Raw genomic sequence first — 16,711 nt, 5'->3', positions numbered from 1 at the left:
GCTGGTCCTGAGGTTCTGATAAGGCAGACTAGAGAAAGCTCAGGAACAGAAATTCAAAATACAGATACAATACAGATTATAAGGTAGGATATAGAATATACAGGCTTCAGAATATAGGAGGTAAATACAACTTAAGAACATTGGATGCTTAAGTAGTCATCTCTCTGTGTTTTCTTCCCAGTCCAACTATTGATACTTTTCTGGAAGTGCCTTTACCTTCATTTGATACTGAGAATTTATAATTCATATGGTGAAAATGCCCTCCTTCTGGGGACAGAGGCATTTCTTTCCTTGAAACTGGTCTTAAGCAGCACATCAGCTTTGATTCTGATTGAAATAAACTCAATTCAGTGAGCCTCCGTAATCTGCAAAACTGGTGTCTTTGGGAAGTGCCAGTGATTTTGCAGTGGATCGTGCTGTCTGTTCATCTGTCTGTAACTGGTGGAAGTAGAATTTCTTTCAATCACTCTGGATTCATATACTCCCACTGCAGTACTACTCTTTCTAATGATAATACAGTACCGTACCTGCTACTTAAAGATGTTGCAGAATGCGTGCATGTTGGAGAGATTCCCCTTTCCCCAAATAGAAGAGGATCTATAATTTTGGAGGGGCTAAATTCAAATGTGGGCAAAAAAATTAGGATCTTGATGTCCAACGACCTCTGAATAGAAATTATTTGGAGACTAAAGACTTAATTTGAATGACTGCTGGCTTTGAGATTGATATCTCTCTGGAGTATCTTCTGTTTTTCAGGTTTACCATACATGGCTGGAAAATAGCTGAAACTGGGATATTTGCAAGAAGAAAAGGATGTTTAACAAGTTCTTATGCAGCTTACAAATGAACCTATGAGAAAAATGACAATTCTGCTGAACTTCAAAGGAATCACGCATGACTAGACATTTACGCCTTCCCATCTCTGTTTAGAAATGTTTGAATCAATTATTGCAATGCTTGTTTATTTAACAAAGGCTTGTGTGAGTGTGTCACTGTTGCTGTATCAGTCACACTTGGATAATTCCGTCCCTTGGCAGCTTTCTGTGTACATGTATTATACGTCCTCAGCACCTGATCCTGAACACTAATTTCAGAAGAACAAACTGAAGGAGAGTGTCTGCGTGCAAATATCACTGACTGGCATACCAGTTGCTTGTGCTGCCTGAAAGCTGCTGATCTCAAGTCAAACCTTTGTTTTAACAATAAAAATGATCCCTGAAAACTGCCAACATGGGGAAGGCCTTTGGTAACAGAAAATAGCTTAGTTCAGCCTAGACAAACACAAAACAAAACATGTAGTTGTACTCAAATGCAATTTATTGAAGACAGTTCTTGGATGCCTTTTTGTCCCAGAATCCCAGAGGGAACATCCAAGTTACAGCAGCTAAGAGCCCCAAACTATCTTATACCTCCTCCTCCTCCCTCCAACAGCGCCTTCCCAGGAACTCAGTAAGGGAGCTTTCCACATTGCACATCCTTGAGACTCATTACATTACTCTTAGTATTCTGTTTGTAGCAAAACAAATTATTTACATAGGTCATAATGACCTGCACAACTTTTGAAATCAGTTCTGACTTCATTTGCACCACTGTAAAGCAGCGATAACCTTAGGGCAGTTGGCTGTGGAAGCACTTGGGTGTGAAGCTGGCATCAGTGCGACCTGATTCAGGACTAGTGTCCCTACACGCAGCATTTCAAAAAGTAATTCAGTGACACAGCCTGTCACCTTTAGCACCATGTATATTTTGGTAATTTTACAGGAATTTCTTACCAGGCTGCTATATCATTTACAGTTGGACTTGATGATCTTAAGGGTCTTTTCCAGCCTAAATGAGTCTATAATTCTATGACTCTATCATCATTCGCAGGTAAGATGCAAGTGCTAGAGAAATGCACAACGCTCTGCTGATGTCATTTCAGTAACCAGCCAACTGAAGGCTCCAGCAGAAATTCCAGCAGATGTTGCTGAGGCAAGTGAAGTTACTGCCCCCCCGCCATCTGCTCTACCCATCTGCTGGAGATTTCTGCATCACAGAACAACTGTGAGAAGCTAATGTAGACCGCTCACACCCACTCCAGGAATGGGTCAGCTGAGTATATTTGTTTACTTAAAAGAACAAAAGTTTAACGGAATAACATAAGATTAATAGGTCAGGGCAGAAATAAAAGGAGGTAAGAGGGACAAACGGGGGCTGAAGGCGAGGTCAGAAGACTGGCAGATAGGGAAATGTACTGAAATAGTCAGTCAGTACAAAGTTCAGCAAAGAGCACAAGGCATTTTCAGAGAAACCAAAGAGCCATGATTTAACTGTTCCTGTAGGTGTGCTGGCTGGCTGGTGTCTCTGGCTGCTGTGTATCCCCAAGGCCATGTGCTGAGAGGAAGGAGAACACAAAAGAGATCCTTATTTATCAGAAGACTAGCAGGAATCCCACTGAACCATCAGCTTTGTCAGCCAGCACTGGTAGACTCCACTGTAGCTGATCTGTAAACCGGACTGAGTACATTCCTCTTCTGTCCTAGGACAGAAGACCTAGAAGCACATTTTGGAAGCCGAGACAAATCCTCTTCTCTCCAATTTAGGATTCCAGATGTTGAGGCAGCGTGGCTGCAGCAGGCCTGCAATCTATTCAAAGTCACTGTACAATGGATATGTCTTAATTGTCAATATCAAATGAAGATCAAAGTCATTGCTTTAGGGAAGTTGGACACAGATCCAGCGCCTGGGCAAAGAGCATGCTGATGTAGAAATAGTGAAGGCATCCAAGTAGGCACACTCAGAGTGATTCCGTATCTGGAACCTGAAAAAATACAGGAAGAAAACAGTGATTACTAAATAATTTCTACTACTGAGCCAAATAGTTTAGCCTGCTGTAAAAAAAAACTTCTGCTGAAGTACTTTCCAGTTGACATTGGTCCCTTGTGATACGGTAGTTTCACCTGCTAAAAGCAAGGTGAATGATAAATCATGTTAGAAAAGCCTGTTTAGCTCATGCAATGTTGCATGAATCCCCGTTTCTATGAACAGTCCATACCAGCTATCATACAATAACAGGAGGAATGACAAAAGACACCTTATGATATATCCTGCCTAGAATTACTGAGGTCATAAATGCTCTGGAGAGCAGGACAAGGGGAACTGCTGTTTGATGGGCCTGATGCAGAGCTGTTGTAGCCCACACATTTTCTAACATAAATAGGGGGAAAATCTGGGTTGTCTGCAGGTTGTGACAAACTCACTAAAGCAGATATGATTTTTCTTATGAAGCTGCTTAATCCATCTGAAGATGATTATTCCCTCATACCTGTCACTTCATTCTCTTTCATTCCAAAAATATGTATGTGTATTTGCTAGATATTGTGTATTTCAGGAAGACTAGCACAAAGGATCACATTGGAAACCAAAAATTCTGAAGATCTGAAAAGAGACTGAAATGTTTATACTATGTACTGAAAAATATGAATAAATTAAGGTAAATAGGGATGATCAATAACATTATCTTGATGTGCTGAGCTACCAAAAAACTTCTTGAATCAGGGACTTCTCTACATTGATGCTATTGGAGTTAGATCAGTAATAACTGCAAAGAGTTAATTTTCAAAGTCATATTTATAAATCACATGAAAAAAAAGAATCCTGATTGATAGAAATAACATTGTGCTGTAAACCCTAATTCTACATTTGCTTAAGTATGTGTTAGACAATCACAAGGAACTTACGAGTCCACCTTCAAGGCAATACCATTCTCCCAGTAGAAGCTTTCACCTTTCTTGCGCAATCCAATCCAGGAATCATCTATTTTCAAACGCTTAGCCAAAGAAAGCTAAAAAAAAAAAAAAAGGCATTTTTGATTTTTGTCAACATGAGCTCTCACAATGAGAAGCAAATTCCTCCTGTGACTTTTGAGGAGGACTAGTTCATCACTCTGTCATCTAGAACAATTTCATAAGCATTTCACTGAGAGTTAAGAGCCTAATTCTGCCTTTGAATTGACCCTTATAGTATCATAAACTTCAGTGAAGTTATTCAATTCTATATGCTTGAAAATTATTACTGTTCACTACACACAAAAATACCCAAACACGATGTATTGACTGTGTCTGGCTATATATGTTTATCAATCTGTACATATGCAGCTTGGCCTAAATAGACTGGTACATACAGGTGTTTCCTGCATTTCAGATGGGCATATGGGAACTCCTTCCCTTCCCAATTATTATTTAAGTAATTTAAATTTAAAGTTTTTATCTGTGGATTCACAGATAAAAAGAGTAAAAGACAGTTCACTGCTCCAGAAGTTTGCAACAACCTGTATCAAACACAGCAAAGAATGATGGAAGACAACAGAAACAGCACTTGCAATGGGTTAATATTACAGAACTCCCTGCAACAAGCGATCTATCATTAGACTCAGTGAACTTAAAAACGAGATAAATATCAGCTGTCAGCATGGACTCTAATGGACACGGAAAGAGTGCACCCTTATACTCCTCCACTCTCCCCTAGCAACTTCAATTCAATACAGTTCAGAAGAAACTGTCTCAGTGTGGTCCCAATGCCATTTCTGCAGTTTTTCATGTACCTTCTTCTGGTGTGGCTCATGCTGTCCAGCGCTGCAGACCAGACAACGCATACCACAGAGCACTAATCTGGCCCGGTAAGCCAATGTCAGTATTCCTGTGCTTTTCTTTCATAAGTCATATTTACAGTTTGTAGGTATAAGGCTTTTAAGCAGCAGTTTAAATAACACCAATTTCTGCCTAGCCAATGATCAGCTGAGTATCACAGGCACTGAATGAGAAGTGAAGCTTTTAGATGTGTAAGGAAGAGAGGCGTTTACAAATCTGATAAGAGGTGATCAGTCACAGGGCAGCAATACAGAAGGGGCTTGTGGAGAGGGAACAAGCTGGCAAATATGGTTGGAATTACTGGCAAAGAAAGGGGTCTGATGATGGGATAAAATGAGAGACCACATTCAGTAAGGGACTCATACATGAAGTAAGAACTAGGCCCTGCTTCTTTCTCATTGTTGAAATTCTTGTCGCTGTAAAAATATTTATTAGCTCTAGTCAAATTCAGATGTGACTCAATCTGTGTAATTTCACTGAGGTTTCCTCCATTTCAATATCTGCTACACCACTAATATGTACCAGCCAACCAGAAAAGTAGCCTTTTGACCTCTATTCAACAATCACAGTAACAAGAAAGCTCAAATGTCAATCTATGTAAAAACCAACTTTTTGATGAAACTAGTTTCTCATTGACAATACTCAAAAGACAGCAGATCTGTAAAAGCATATTACAGTTTTAGTAGCATGCAGTAGCAAGACGTCTAGCATTCACCGACTCAATGCAACCGGACCATAATACAGGCAAATCAAAGTATTTTAACAAACTTAATAGCATAAGAAAATGTCCAAATCAGCTTCAACGGGGGTATATTCCCACCACTGGTATAAGCATGCATCTCTAAGAGGCATTAAGGCATATCTAAAAACAGATGCAAGCAGATAAAGATGGATAATTTCCACTATGCTGAGAAGCGGTTTTAAATGTTTGGTTTCTTATAGATACCAAAATATCCATTTATTTATACTGGATGTTGGACAGATTCATACCTGCTTTGAAGATGAAGGTCCACAGGACAGAAAAGTAAAACTAGGCAAACTGATTCATAACAAAGAGCTTTTCATAGTCATTCAAGTCAAATCCAGGCACCAAAGCAGTGTGGGGCAGCTGGTACTGCTGCTGTACCTGCTGCAGCCAGCCAGCTACTTAAGAGTGACAAAGCAGGTACTTCCCACTACCTGAATTCACACAGCTTACTTATTTTACAAAGATTTAGAGAACAAGCTTTGCATGCAAAAAAAAAATGAAAGCTTTGTCAAGGAACGAGAGAGATACAGAAGTTGTGTTCTGTTTTGTTGTTGATTTTTTTTCCCATTACCATTTCTTCCTGGTTTTCAAAAACGACTAGCAAGGATTCATTCTTAGCGCAGAAGGTCTGACTAGATGTCCAGTTTTTTTCCTCCTCTGAGATGAAATAACATTTCTTTTTGTAACCTATCCACTCGCTGGGGCATTGTTCAGGAGGAAATTTTCCATGGTGAGATGTCTCAGGTTTTACAACTACAAAGGAAAAGAGAGAACAAAATTTCTACCTGTTAAAATCTTAGCATTCATCAGCATAACTCAACCTAAAATGTAGATTTTTTGAAAGCCAATGCCACACTAGATGCCAGAAGAGAAGCCAAAGGAAGGGCAAGGGTCCTAACCTCCCCTGCCTTTCAGGCACTGTCTTCAGCTAAGAAACGTGAGAGTTGGGGGCTGCAGCCTAATTATTACAATCAGTAGAAAATAAGTAGGGTTTGGAAACCACTCCTGAATTTTAGAGAACTAGAGGCATTGACAATTGATTTATACTTCACATCTTTTAAATCCAGTAATAGGGTAATAAATGTCATACTGTTAATTTATTGATCAAATTCATTTTAAGTAATGAAGTTGCTTGAATATCTACAACTGGTGAGATATTTCATGAAGACAAGTTGCTTTGATTTTGTATCAGACCTTGAAGTGTTTGATAAATCTGTGTGAAGGTAAGTAAATTAGGTGTTGATATGATGCTAATGAAATTTGTCTGTTAATGAAGAGGTAAAAATTATTATTATTTGGAGATAATGGTTTGGAGAATGGTTCATTGGAGTTGTTCCTCAGCACATTTTGATGCCCTCTCTTCATCTTCTTTCTGTCACAGTAGCTCTGTGGGGGTGACAGGACTCACTGGCATGTTTTGTTTCAGTGCTGAGTTTAATTTCTTGCCATGAAGAGAATTAATTTGCATTTACTTTTGTTTCTATTTTCCAAACAAAAATAATCTGCCCTGATTGTTACTGAATGGTTACAGTGAGCTTTTCTGTGCAGTATCGTGTCTTTTGTAACACACCCAGGCTCACGTAGTATATAAACTGTATTTCCTGGGTCATCCTGCTGGGATCGAATCCTGACCTTCTGTACCCAAAGTGCATTTATCCACTGCTTAAGCTTGGAGATGGCTCATATTGAAATGAAAGTAACTGGCCATTATGTGGGTAGAGGGGCTTGCAGAAAGTGAATTGATCTCCCAGACTCTGCAGCCTGCTGTTGCCATGCTTGCTTTCTTTTGCTTTCTAATCAGCTACTCTCTTTGCTATATATAATTGGAGACCCCTTAGCAAGCCACCTGTGAGCACTGCCCTCACCCCCTCCAAGAAAGTGTGACTGATTCCATTTAAATAAAAGCCTAACAAAGCAAAGGAAAATCAACAGGGACAGATGTCACTATCATCCTTCATTCGTTTCCATGTATGTGCAGAGGACCTCACTACTATACCTCATGCTGTTGCAGGGGCAGACCAAAGATACATTTAATACAGAGATTCAAGAGCTCCCTGTGCAGACGAGGCTGTGGAGGCTCCAGTGAGATACACATGCACCCAGTGACTTGGATACCTTGGGTAATACTGCAGGCAGCACAGCCTTTGCTCCTATAGAAGAGTCCTGCATGGGACAGCAGGAGCACATCTGGCCTCTACTGTGCCAGGGGGAGGTAGGGCTGACTTCTTCTTAAAAATACAGCATGTAACACAAATGAATTTTTAAAAACAAAAAGGCAGAATGATCCCCAAAGTCTATTTGTGAAAAAGATAAGCTAGCTGTATGACATAGTTGTCTTCCATGTGTGACAATAAAGGAGCCCTCTAGACCAGATATATGAACAGCCCACACAATAAGCCTGGAGTCTAGGCCTGGAGATGCGATGCTGACTTAGTGCACTAGCTGGTATAATCAGGTAACTTACTGGTGACAAGCACAGACAAGACATGCATACACCACATGCATCGCCAGGCAAGAAACTACACTCTTGAGAGTAGTAAGGATGAAGGGCGGGGGGGGGAACTTTACAGCTGTATCATCTGGATTTTATCTGTAGGGAGAATTCTCTCTCCTTCTAAATTCTCCCTGGAGGTTATTCAACCTTATACTGACATCAAAACAACTGAAATAGTGACGGAAGTCCCAGATTTTGTGACTCTGCAGGTACTGCAGAGTACTAATGTTGGTGTGCTTGACTGCTGTGATCCTGGAGCCCAGTAGTCAGAGGAAACATATCTCAAATAGAAAATAGAAAATGTTCCAAAAGCTTACCAAATACAATGATGATGACCACCAGCACCAATCCAAGAGCTAGGCATATGCAACAGGCTGTGAAAAAGAAGATCATTAATAGTTTTGTATATATGAGCATTTAGTCTCAGACTGTATTTCAGCATTAAGTGACAGAGCAGCAGGATAGCCTTTCATTTAAGCTCCAAGTATGTAAATACAAAGCACTACTGAAGTTAAACAAGGCACCCTGAATTGACATTTATGCAACTGGACAGTTCGATATAATGGCCAACTATCACCTAATTCGCATTTTTTTTGATCCGTATGCACCCTAAAGTTTTCCACAGATGTGCAGATCCCTGTATAGCAAATTTAAGCCTTCCAGTCCCAAGTTTATCAACTCCTCTATGTTTTGCAGACCTCTTAGCAATAACCTCTGGAGGCCGAGAACTCGTAGGTCATCACTAACTCCAATCAAGCTACATCCATGTTTGGAAAACAGGAGAATGTTCTCACGCAATTCAAACATTAAAGTTGGAGGTTCAGAGTATGGCTGCAGTCTTGAATCAAATGTATTCTCTCTTTGTCACAAGCTGTCCTTCACCCACAAATTTCAATGCAGATGTGCAAGCTCATCTGTTGCAAAGGCACAAACTATTTTCTCTAATGAGGTTTGGCTTCACTTCCTACATCTTGTCCAAGAGTACTTCATACAGGTAAACTACCACAAGGAAAAATGCCCATTTTCACACAAAAGGATCAAACATAAACAGTTCACACTTGCATCAAACGTAAACAGTTATCTTAATTTTTGTGACTACAGCTTTGCCTAGAAGCAAACTCCCAAGTTTTGTCTTGTCCAAGCCAGGGGACCTGGAACTAGATTTGGAGCTAGACTTCAGACTTCCTGCAGGCAGGTGTCTTACCTAACAGCAAAGAATAAAATCTTACATTTTGACTGCAAGAACCACTTTTTACAGCGCCTCCCTGTCCTCCGCGCCCATGAACTAGCTGCCACTTCTTGTTTGGTGTCTTGTTTGACATTAGTGGAGTCTATGTTCGCAAGAGGTACTTGTTCCATCTGGGTGGTCTCAGCCTCCTGTCCATCTTCAGACTCCATCTACAGCTGGGAAACAAAGAAAGAAGCTATGTTTAATGAGTGCTTCCTCTATTGTCTATGAAAGAGTGGAAATGGTAGAAATCCCAAAGCCGCCTTAGTTGTTGCCTGTACCTGAGGGGATGAGGGCAGGGTGGATGGAGAAATGAGGAAACAAATAGAAAATAAGGAGCTTGTGCAACATATCTGAGGCCCACCAAAAGGAGAAGGTGGGCCTCAGACACGTTGCACATATCCTCCTTCCCAGGGAGGGGGGCGATGGGGAATGAGGACTGTAATGGAGGGAAAGGCCACAAAAACCAGAGCTTTCCGCTTCACCACTATGTAGCTCAAAATAGTTTTGTCCCCACGCAAAAAGTTTGGGCAATTTCCCAAGTGAGGCTGAACCTGGTCTGCAGAGGGAAGTTCACTGTACCCTTTTGTGCTCGCTCCAACGAGTCATGTTTTCCCCACAGTTTTTCTTAAACCCTACTTTCAATGACATAAATTTAACAGAAAAAGTCACCCAGAGAAGAATATGCAGCTATAAACATTATTGTGTCAGTGCAGAAATGTCAATTCATCTTCATGAGTTAAGTTATAATAGGGGGAAAAAAAACCCCACTCCTCTTTAGAAAAGGCTTCAACATCTTTACTTTCATTACTGCTATTATTATTTATGTTAATTGGCACATGCCTAAGAGGCCTCCTCAACTCCACAAATTCATAACAGTAATTAGGTGCCTAAATACCTCTAAGAATCAGACTCCACTTGCACTTGGTCCATCCTACTAAAGCAGAAAGAAACTAAGGCTTGGAATTACGTTCTCCAATAAGGTGCTCTTTCCCCAAAGGCTCTTCTGATTGCCCTGAACACATCCCCAAAACACTTTGTCCATTTCAGTGCCTGGATATTCATTGTTTGGTACACAAATGCATGTTTGCTCATGGGCTGGGCCTCTTGCCTCCAGCAAGCGTGCTACGCTTTGTTACTGTACTGTAAAAGCACTGGTTTTGACTCCAGCCACAGAGGAGTTTCTCCTGAACCTTCTCGTCCACACTAGGGAAAAAGCCTATTCCACGCCCTTGGCTTTTGGGACGAAACAGCGAGCAACACAGCCAGCTGGGGTTCAGGTGAGCTGCCACTCTCTGTAACATAAGGCATTTCCTGAAAGCAGATGCTGGCAAAAGCGTTTCAAAGAACGTTTGGAAGATTGACGAAAAACATGCAGCCTAAAGGTTTGCAATTTTTCATTGAGCCACAAAAACCATTCCCATTTCTGAGCGCTTATTTAGCCAAAGAAATTTGCTCTCACTTTTTGCGACGAACTTTTTCCTTTGGAGGAAAAAGCCGGCAGGAGCTCTGTTTGCTCTAGGCCACAAGACAACTGCAAGTGAACCACGGAGATCCAGGCCCCCCCCCCCCGCTTTAAACGAGTACATCTCCTCCTCTTTAGCCCTCATTTTCCTCCTCTTCAGTCCCACCTTCCCCTCGGCTTTGGCTCTGGCGGGGGGGCATACGGGCCCCCGGCCTGAGCCATCGCAGGAGCAGCATCCTACCTTCTCCCGGCCCTGCGGGCGAGGGGTCTCCGGATGCCGGGCGCCGTCGCCGCCTGCGTGCGGGGAAGCGGCGGCCCCCGCCCGCCGCCCCGCGGGCACGACACCGGACCCCGCCCGCCGCCCCGCGGGCACGACACCGTCCTCCGGCGCCGTGGGCCCGCCCCGGCCCTTCCCGCTGCTTTTCGCGCCCGCTTGGCCCTTCCCCACCCCGCTGCCCGCCCCGCTCCCCGCCTGCCCTGGCGGGCGCTGCCCTGGTCCCCACTTGCCCCTTACTGGTGCCGTCCCGGGGTCGGGGTCGGGGTCGGGGTCGGGGCCCTGCTCCGCCGCAGGCACCTTCCAGGGGTGAAACCGCTTCCGCCCCGCGGCGGCGATGGAGGAGGCAGGCGGCGGCGACGTGCGGTTCTCCCCGTCCTGGCGCCGGGATGAGCTGCGGCGGCTCCGGCGGCTCCGGCGGCGGTTCTTCTCCGACCCGCTGCTGGCCCGGCTGCCGCCCGGGGACGGGTCCCTCACGGCCCGCCGGTCGGTGGTGCTGATGAGGCCGATGCCGGAGGGAGAGCAGCTGCTCGGGACGGCGGCGACCCACCGGAGACGCGAAGCGCGGCTGGGTGAGTCAGGCGGGACGGGACGGGAGGGGACGGGGCTTGCGGCGAGGCCTTGGCCGTGTCGGGCCCGAGTGGGGTGGGATGGGGTGGGCAGGGGAGCCAGCGGGCTGGCTAGGGCTGGGCACAGCCCGCCCCCCCTCCCCTTCCCTCCCCCGAGGGCGATACCGGGGGCATGAAGCAGTGGGGGGACTGTATTCTGCGAGTATTTCTGTCGGATTTGGCAATTTAATACCTTTGAAAATCCGGTCGAGTTGTAGAAGTGCTGAAGCTCTGCAGTACACAGTCATTTCAGGGGTAGGTGCAAGTGTTTGGAAAATCTTGATGAAGTTAATGTATCTCTGCGTGGTTTTTTTTCACCTGAGTCTTCAGTCCCTTACATGTGCTTTATTCCCTGACGTGCATTAATGTTTCTTTCTCTCCTTAGATGTGTGTTCACACCTCTCTTTCTGGAAAAGAATTGCGGGAATTGTCATCGCTGTTGCTGTGATTTTACTCTTATCATGGATTACTCTAAGTGAGTGCATTTATTTAAAAAAACCTAGCTCTGGAAAGAGAAGTTGACTCCTTTTCTCTTTTGTTCATTGCTGAGGGGTAAGAGTCATTTCCTGCTCTCCCCCACGCACTGTCATGGCCGCTGTTACAGAGAGATTCGAATGCAGAAAAGGAAAGTGAAACTAAATTGTGTTGCGGGTTGTCCTTAGTCAGTTGGTTTTGGTAGCATTAAACTGACTTTTTTTTGCAGGATTGTCTGCAGGATTTCATTGTACTGCAGTGTGGCAAAATGCTGAGGAATGACAAATCCATAAGAAGAGTTAGGGAGGCAGTACTGACTTCTTGACTTGACTTGGCTCTGGCCTGTAGAATTATTTTTACAGCTGAGTACACTGAACCAGAACCTGTTTAGGGTAAAATTTTAGCTGCTTCACAGTAGATAACTAGTTGTCTATGTTTGCACTCTTTGTCAAAGACGGCCTTCTGCCCTGACGTTCTCGCCAGTGGTGTCTCCGCTGTAGCTGGAGCTTTGCACTTGCACATGCCGAAGTCTGTTTGCTGGCACATGCCCAGTGTGTGAGCATGTAATCAGGGACTACTGGACACACCGTAGCTGGTATAACTGGAAAAAACTAAGACTGAGCACAATCCTTCAGTTGTATTATGTTCACCCATCTCCTGCTTAATTCAGTGCAAGTCACAGATATTTTTAAGCTGGAGGAAGCAGGTCCAGAATTTGTAAATGTGTATACAATTGTATTTTAAATATGTAATGATGAGTAAGTGACGTTCTCTTCATTTCTTCATTTGAACAAAAGATCCACCAAAATTACCACAGCTGGAGCCGTGCCCTGATGACTGGCTATACTACAAGAAGAAGTGTTACTATCATTCAGGAGCCATGGCAGATTGGAATTCCAGTCAGGAGTCCTGCTCTGACTACGGAGCTTCCCTTGCAGTGATTGACAGCTACCAAGAGCTGGTAAGGTGTCCAGCGCCTTGAATTCAGTGTTGTGTCTGCTGTCCTAACAGTTTCTGTAACTCCATCACTTGTTCCCTTGTATAGCTTGAAACCCAGCACACTGTGTGGCAGACTTGTTTGCTGCGAGTCGGTACAACCTACAGACTTTTTCAGTGCAACGTGGTCTGTTCACTAAAATCCAGTGTAGAAATTCTGTTATTACCTTACAGAGTATTTCAGAAATTTAAAAGGCAAACTATGTATAAATTAAAAGTAAAGTCTGAAAGAATGTAAAAATGGAGTTGTGACAGCTAATTACTAATAAAGAAGGTGTGGTTGTTTTTTTTAAACTGGCAATTTATGTGTGCATTTTAAGTTAGGCAATTTAGCCTGTCCTCTCCCCTCACACCCTCTTGACATTCATTCCCTCTCCAGGGTACCCAAAAGTACAGTCAACAGCAATTCCCACACTAAATATAACTCTAAAGTAATTTTGAGTTTACAGACCACTGGTGCACATCTATGTGTTTTATCTCTGTGATACTCTTTAAGGACACAGTTCTTTTAAAGAGTGCTTTCTTCAGCATAACTAATGGTTTAGTGGCTAACTGAGGAACAGAAATGTGTTGTTAGTTCTGTGCAAAATAGTCAATTTCTCTGTTTCCACAAAAGGCGAAGACTGGCTGTGGTTATATGATGCTGGGACCCATGGTATTGAAAATACCCGGTTCATGCAGTAGGTTCTACCTGTTTGTTGTTTTCAAACAATTTTTATTTTTACTATGTTCTTTAAGTCTCCTGTAGTGTCCTACCAATTCAGGGTGTCCTGTATGGCTGAGAAAAACAAAAGAAAAGACCACTATAGCAAATGTGTTTTCAGAGACAATTATAGGATCCAAAGGAAAGAATCGAGAAAGACTTTGTTTTATTCATATTGCAGATGATAAACTGTGTGTGCCCTCAAATGTCCTGGAGTTTGGGTTTAGGTAGTCCCAACTGACTTTACAGTCAGGAATATAAGGAACAGGAAAACAGAACAAACTCACACACTTATGATACGATTAGTGTCAAGAGTAAAAGTGTGAAAATTGGAAAGTTGAGGGATTTTACATGTGTGACTTGAATTTGAGATGCAACGTAACTGACATCCAAGGAATTATGGTGACGTAAGAGTCAAGGCAACCTGTGCTGAGTCAGGCACTGTGTCCCTGCTAAATACATGTCCTTGTACTGAAATGCCATTCTCCTGATGATACAGTGAAACCATTGTACTAGTTGCCTATTGTGTAATGTGATATGGTATTTCTAGTCACATATGTGGATGTTTTTAATGACAAGGTGGGGCAGGGTATAGGTGGATGGTCAGTAACACTCTGCATGACTACCAACTAAATAGCTGGGACCTCATTAACTATTAGTAATGGATCTAGGGCTTCCTTTAGTATTTCGTCTAATTAAATTTAGCAGTAAAACATCAGTGACCTGTAAAAAAAAAAAAAAGTCCATCATTGTGTATTCTGTGATGCAGTTTATATCTGTGCAGTTTTTATACAAAAAGCTATATAATTATAATCATAAAAAAATCTAATAGCCATATGTCATTTTACTCTGTGTTTTGTCTAGAACTTTATAATGTATCGAATACGCATAACAGACTTCTGGATTGGGCTGCGCAGGAAAGGAAACAAATTCTTCTGGGTGAATGGAGAGTCATTTGACACAAACTTGTGAGTTTTCTTTCAAATATACTATGCGGGAAGAGAGTCAGTAGCTTTTTTGTCCAAGTAGAAAAGTTATTCTGTGTTACGTGTTCCACTGTAGATAAACTGGCATATCTTACCAAATGAGGGCTGTCATATGGCTGTAAAAATGCTAATACTATGCTAATAAAACTAGTTATGTCCCCAGAGAAGTGGGGAAGGGGCATCATTGCCTGCTTTTTCATGTGGTTGCATAGCGGCTGTTAGGTTATGCCTCGAGTAACTTGTTTCTATACAATCCTGCTATATGAGATGGATAACGTTTGCCTTATTAGGAAGAATTACCAATGTTAGACATTATAAATTATTTGAATTAACTTGCCCTGTTGGTCTTGCAGGGTTCAACACTCAGCCAGTATAGACAGGGCCTCCTAAGACCAACTGAGGCGCTCAGGACCATGTTGGAAGGTTACTGGGCTGGGGGGTTGTGTCTCAGAAGGCATCGCTTTTGCCCACTTTGTATCCCGGAGCTTGGCTTTCTTTGCAGCCACATCCTGTGTATTCTGCAGAGGCTCAGCAAAATCGGTGAGAAGAGGTGGCAGGGCCCCAGTCTGTACTGGAGGAGTACTGCTGCCATGGGTCCTGCTGGGATCCTCTCTCTCCTGCTCTGGAGAATTGTGCCTTTTGTGCTCACAACACATTGTAGACTGTGAAGTACATGTGGTACATCTCAAAGCAGCTTGTTTTAATAGAAGGTGCATCAGAGCATCACCATGCGTTTCACGTGCACGTGAATTCTGATCCTCCCAATGAGAAGTGGGGCTCGTTTTAAATCATTCTCTACCTTGTTCTCCACAGTCTTAAAGACCCAGTTTTACAAAGAATAAGAAATAGGTCTTCTAATTTTTAGACCAAAGTTCTGCTCTAATTTTTATTTTTCTCTTCGCTTTCTAGATTTCATGTCAATATCACAAATGATGGAGACTGTGTCCATATAGATTCATCCTTCATCTCTACCAGAAGGTGCTCCTCACTCAGGAACTGGCTTTGCACCATTGGTCAGTTTAATCCCAAGACAAGCTCTTCATAGGGAACAGCTGGCTGTGCAAATACAGACACTTTCTCCACGAGAAGTTGGAATTCAGAATACTGAAAGTCCTTGCCGTAGGAGGTCCACGGGGGCAAGAGGTGCTGTGGAGAGGATCATATCCAAACTTCTCCAGGAGAAGCAATACAGGAAGTAATAGTGACTCCATGTGAAAGAGGTAATTGGTTAAGAAGTGGCAGTACCGAGAGGAAACAGCAGCTGTGGCAAAGAACAGAAGTTGCTTCTTGGTAATACAGTTTCATTGTTGTCGTGGTTTAACCCCAGCCGGCAGCTAAGCACCACGCAGCTGCTCGCTCACTGCCCCCCCACCCCTGGGATGGGGGAGAGAATCAGGAAAAAAAAACTCGTGAGTTGAGATAAAGACAGTTTAATAGGACAGAAAGGAATGAAAAACAATGATAATGATAATAATAATAATATGACAATAGCAATACTAAAAGAATTAAACTATACAAAGCAAGTGGTGCACAATGCAATTGCTCACCACTCGTTGACTGATGCCCAGTTAGTTCCCAAGCCGCGATCCCCCCTCCGAGTTAACTCCCCCCAGTTTATATACTGGGCATGATGTCATATGGTATGGAATAGCTCTTTGGCCAGTTTGGGTCAGCTGTCCTGGCTGTGTCCCCTCCCAGCTTCTTGTGCCCCTCCAGCCTTCTTGCTGGCTGGGCACGAGAAGCTGAAAAATCCTTGACTTAGTATAAACACTACTTAGCAACAACTAAAAACATCAGTGTGTTATCAACATTCTTTTCCTACTACATCCAAAACACAGCACTATACCAGCTACTAGGAAGAAAATTAACTCTGTCCTAGCCGAAACCAGGACAATTGTTGAAACTGCTGAAGGACAAGGCAGTGGATACTTTCCTTGAGAACTCTTCACAATTGCAAAAAATAATTTTTTAGGGCAGCTAAAAACATTGTTAGATGGAATGAAGGTCTTTCTTACTGAAAATGCAATTCATAGTGAACCCAATGATGTGTTTTTTCCTGTTTTCTGTGGAGCTCAGTAATTCTTTGTCTGAGAACTTTCAGTTTGTC

The 16,711-nt window shown here is 42.9% G+C and overlaps 2 protein-coding genes across 3 annotated transcripts; one reads left to right on the top strand and one right to left on the bottom strand.

Moving 5' to 3' along the window:
- Nucleotides 1-1,296: 1,296 nt before the first annotated feature.
- LOC127020977 (C-type lectin domain family 2 member L-like) lies at nucleotides 1,297-11,120 on the bottom strand. 2 transcript variants are annotated; one of them, XM_050903874.1, is made up of 6 exons: nucleotides 11,078-11,120; nucleotides 9,100-9,274; nucleotides 8,188-8,244; nucleotides 5,948-6,129; nucleotides 3,720-3,823; nucleotides 1,297-2,800 (listed from the first exon to the last, which is right to left on the bottom strand). In XM_050903874.1, exons 2-6 carry the CDS (start codon nucleotides 9,266-9,268, stop codon nucleotides 2,695-2,697), a joined length of 618 nt encoding a protein of 205 aa, XP_050759831.1. In that variant the 5' UTR covers nucleotides 9,269-9,274; nucleotides 11,078-11,120; the 3' UTR covers nucleotides 1,297-2,694. The 2 variants fall into 2 exon arrangements, with proteins under 2 accessions (XP_050759831.1, XP_050759839.1); XM_050903882.1 differs by lacking the exon at nucleotides 11,078-11,120 and adding an exon at nucleotides 10,805-10,869.
- Nucleotides 11,121-11,330: 210 nt separating this feature from the next.
- LOC127020991 (C-type lectin domain family 2 member L-like) lies at nucleotides 11,331-16,012 on the top strand. The gene is made up of 5 exons (XM_050903893.1): nucleotides 11,331-11,409; nucleotides 11,831-11,920; nucleotides 12,717-12,880; nucleotides 14,483-14,586; nucleotides 15,514-16,012. The coding sequence occupies exons 1-5, from the start codon at nucleotides 11,337-11,339 to the stop codon at nucleotides 15,647-15,649; spliced, it is 567 nt and encodes a 188-aa protein (XP_050759850.1). The 5' UTR covers nucleotides 11,331-11,336; the 3' UTR covers nucleotides 15,650-16,012.
- Nucleotides 16,013-16,711: the final 699 nt, after the last annotated feature.

The sequence above is a fragment of the Gymnogyps californianus genome, chromosome 1 (assembly GCF_018139145.2).
Source record: "Gymnogyps californianus isolate 813 chromosome 1, ASM1813914v2, whole genome shotgun sequence".
NCBI classification, from domain to species: domain Eukaryota; kingdom Metazoa; phylum Chordata; class Aves; order Accipitriformes; family Cathartidae; genus Gymnogyps; species Gymnogyps californianus.
The sequence above is the reverse complement of the archived record's forward strand: the minus strand, read 5'-3'. Positions and strand labels throughout refer to the sequence as shown.

What these genes read in the sequence shown, in the direction of transcription:
- LOC127020977 (XM_050903874.1), bottom strand. Translation starts at nt 9,268, where the DNA reads ATGGAGTCTGAAGATGGACAGGAGGCTGAGACCACCCAGATGGAACAA. An exon ending in TTGAAAACCAGGAAGAAATG is followed by an intron (nt 3,824 to 5,947) that starts GTAATGGGAAAA and finishes TTTTTTTTTTAG; the next exon opens with CTTTCTTTGGCTAAGCGTTT. An exon ending in ATTGCCTTGAAGGTGGACTC is followed by an intron (nt 2,801 to 3,719) that starts GTAAGTTCCTTG and finishes GTATTTTTTCAG; the next exon opens with GTTCCAGATACGGAATCACT.
- LOC127020991 (XM_050903893.1), top strand. Translation starts at nt 11,337, where the DNA reads ATGAGGCCGATGCCGGAGGGAGAGCAGCTGCTCGGGACGGCGGCGACC. An exon ending in TTGACAGCTACCAAGAGCTG is followed by an intron (nt 12,881 to 14,482) that starts GTAAGGTGTCCA and finishes TGTTTTGTCTAG; the next exon opens with AACTTTATAATGTATCGAAT. An exon ending in GAGTCATTTGACACAAACTT is followed by an intron (nt 14,587 to 15,513) that starts GTGAGTTTTCTT and finishes TTCGCTTTCTAG; the next exon opens with ATTTCATGTCAATATCACAA.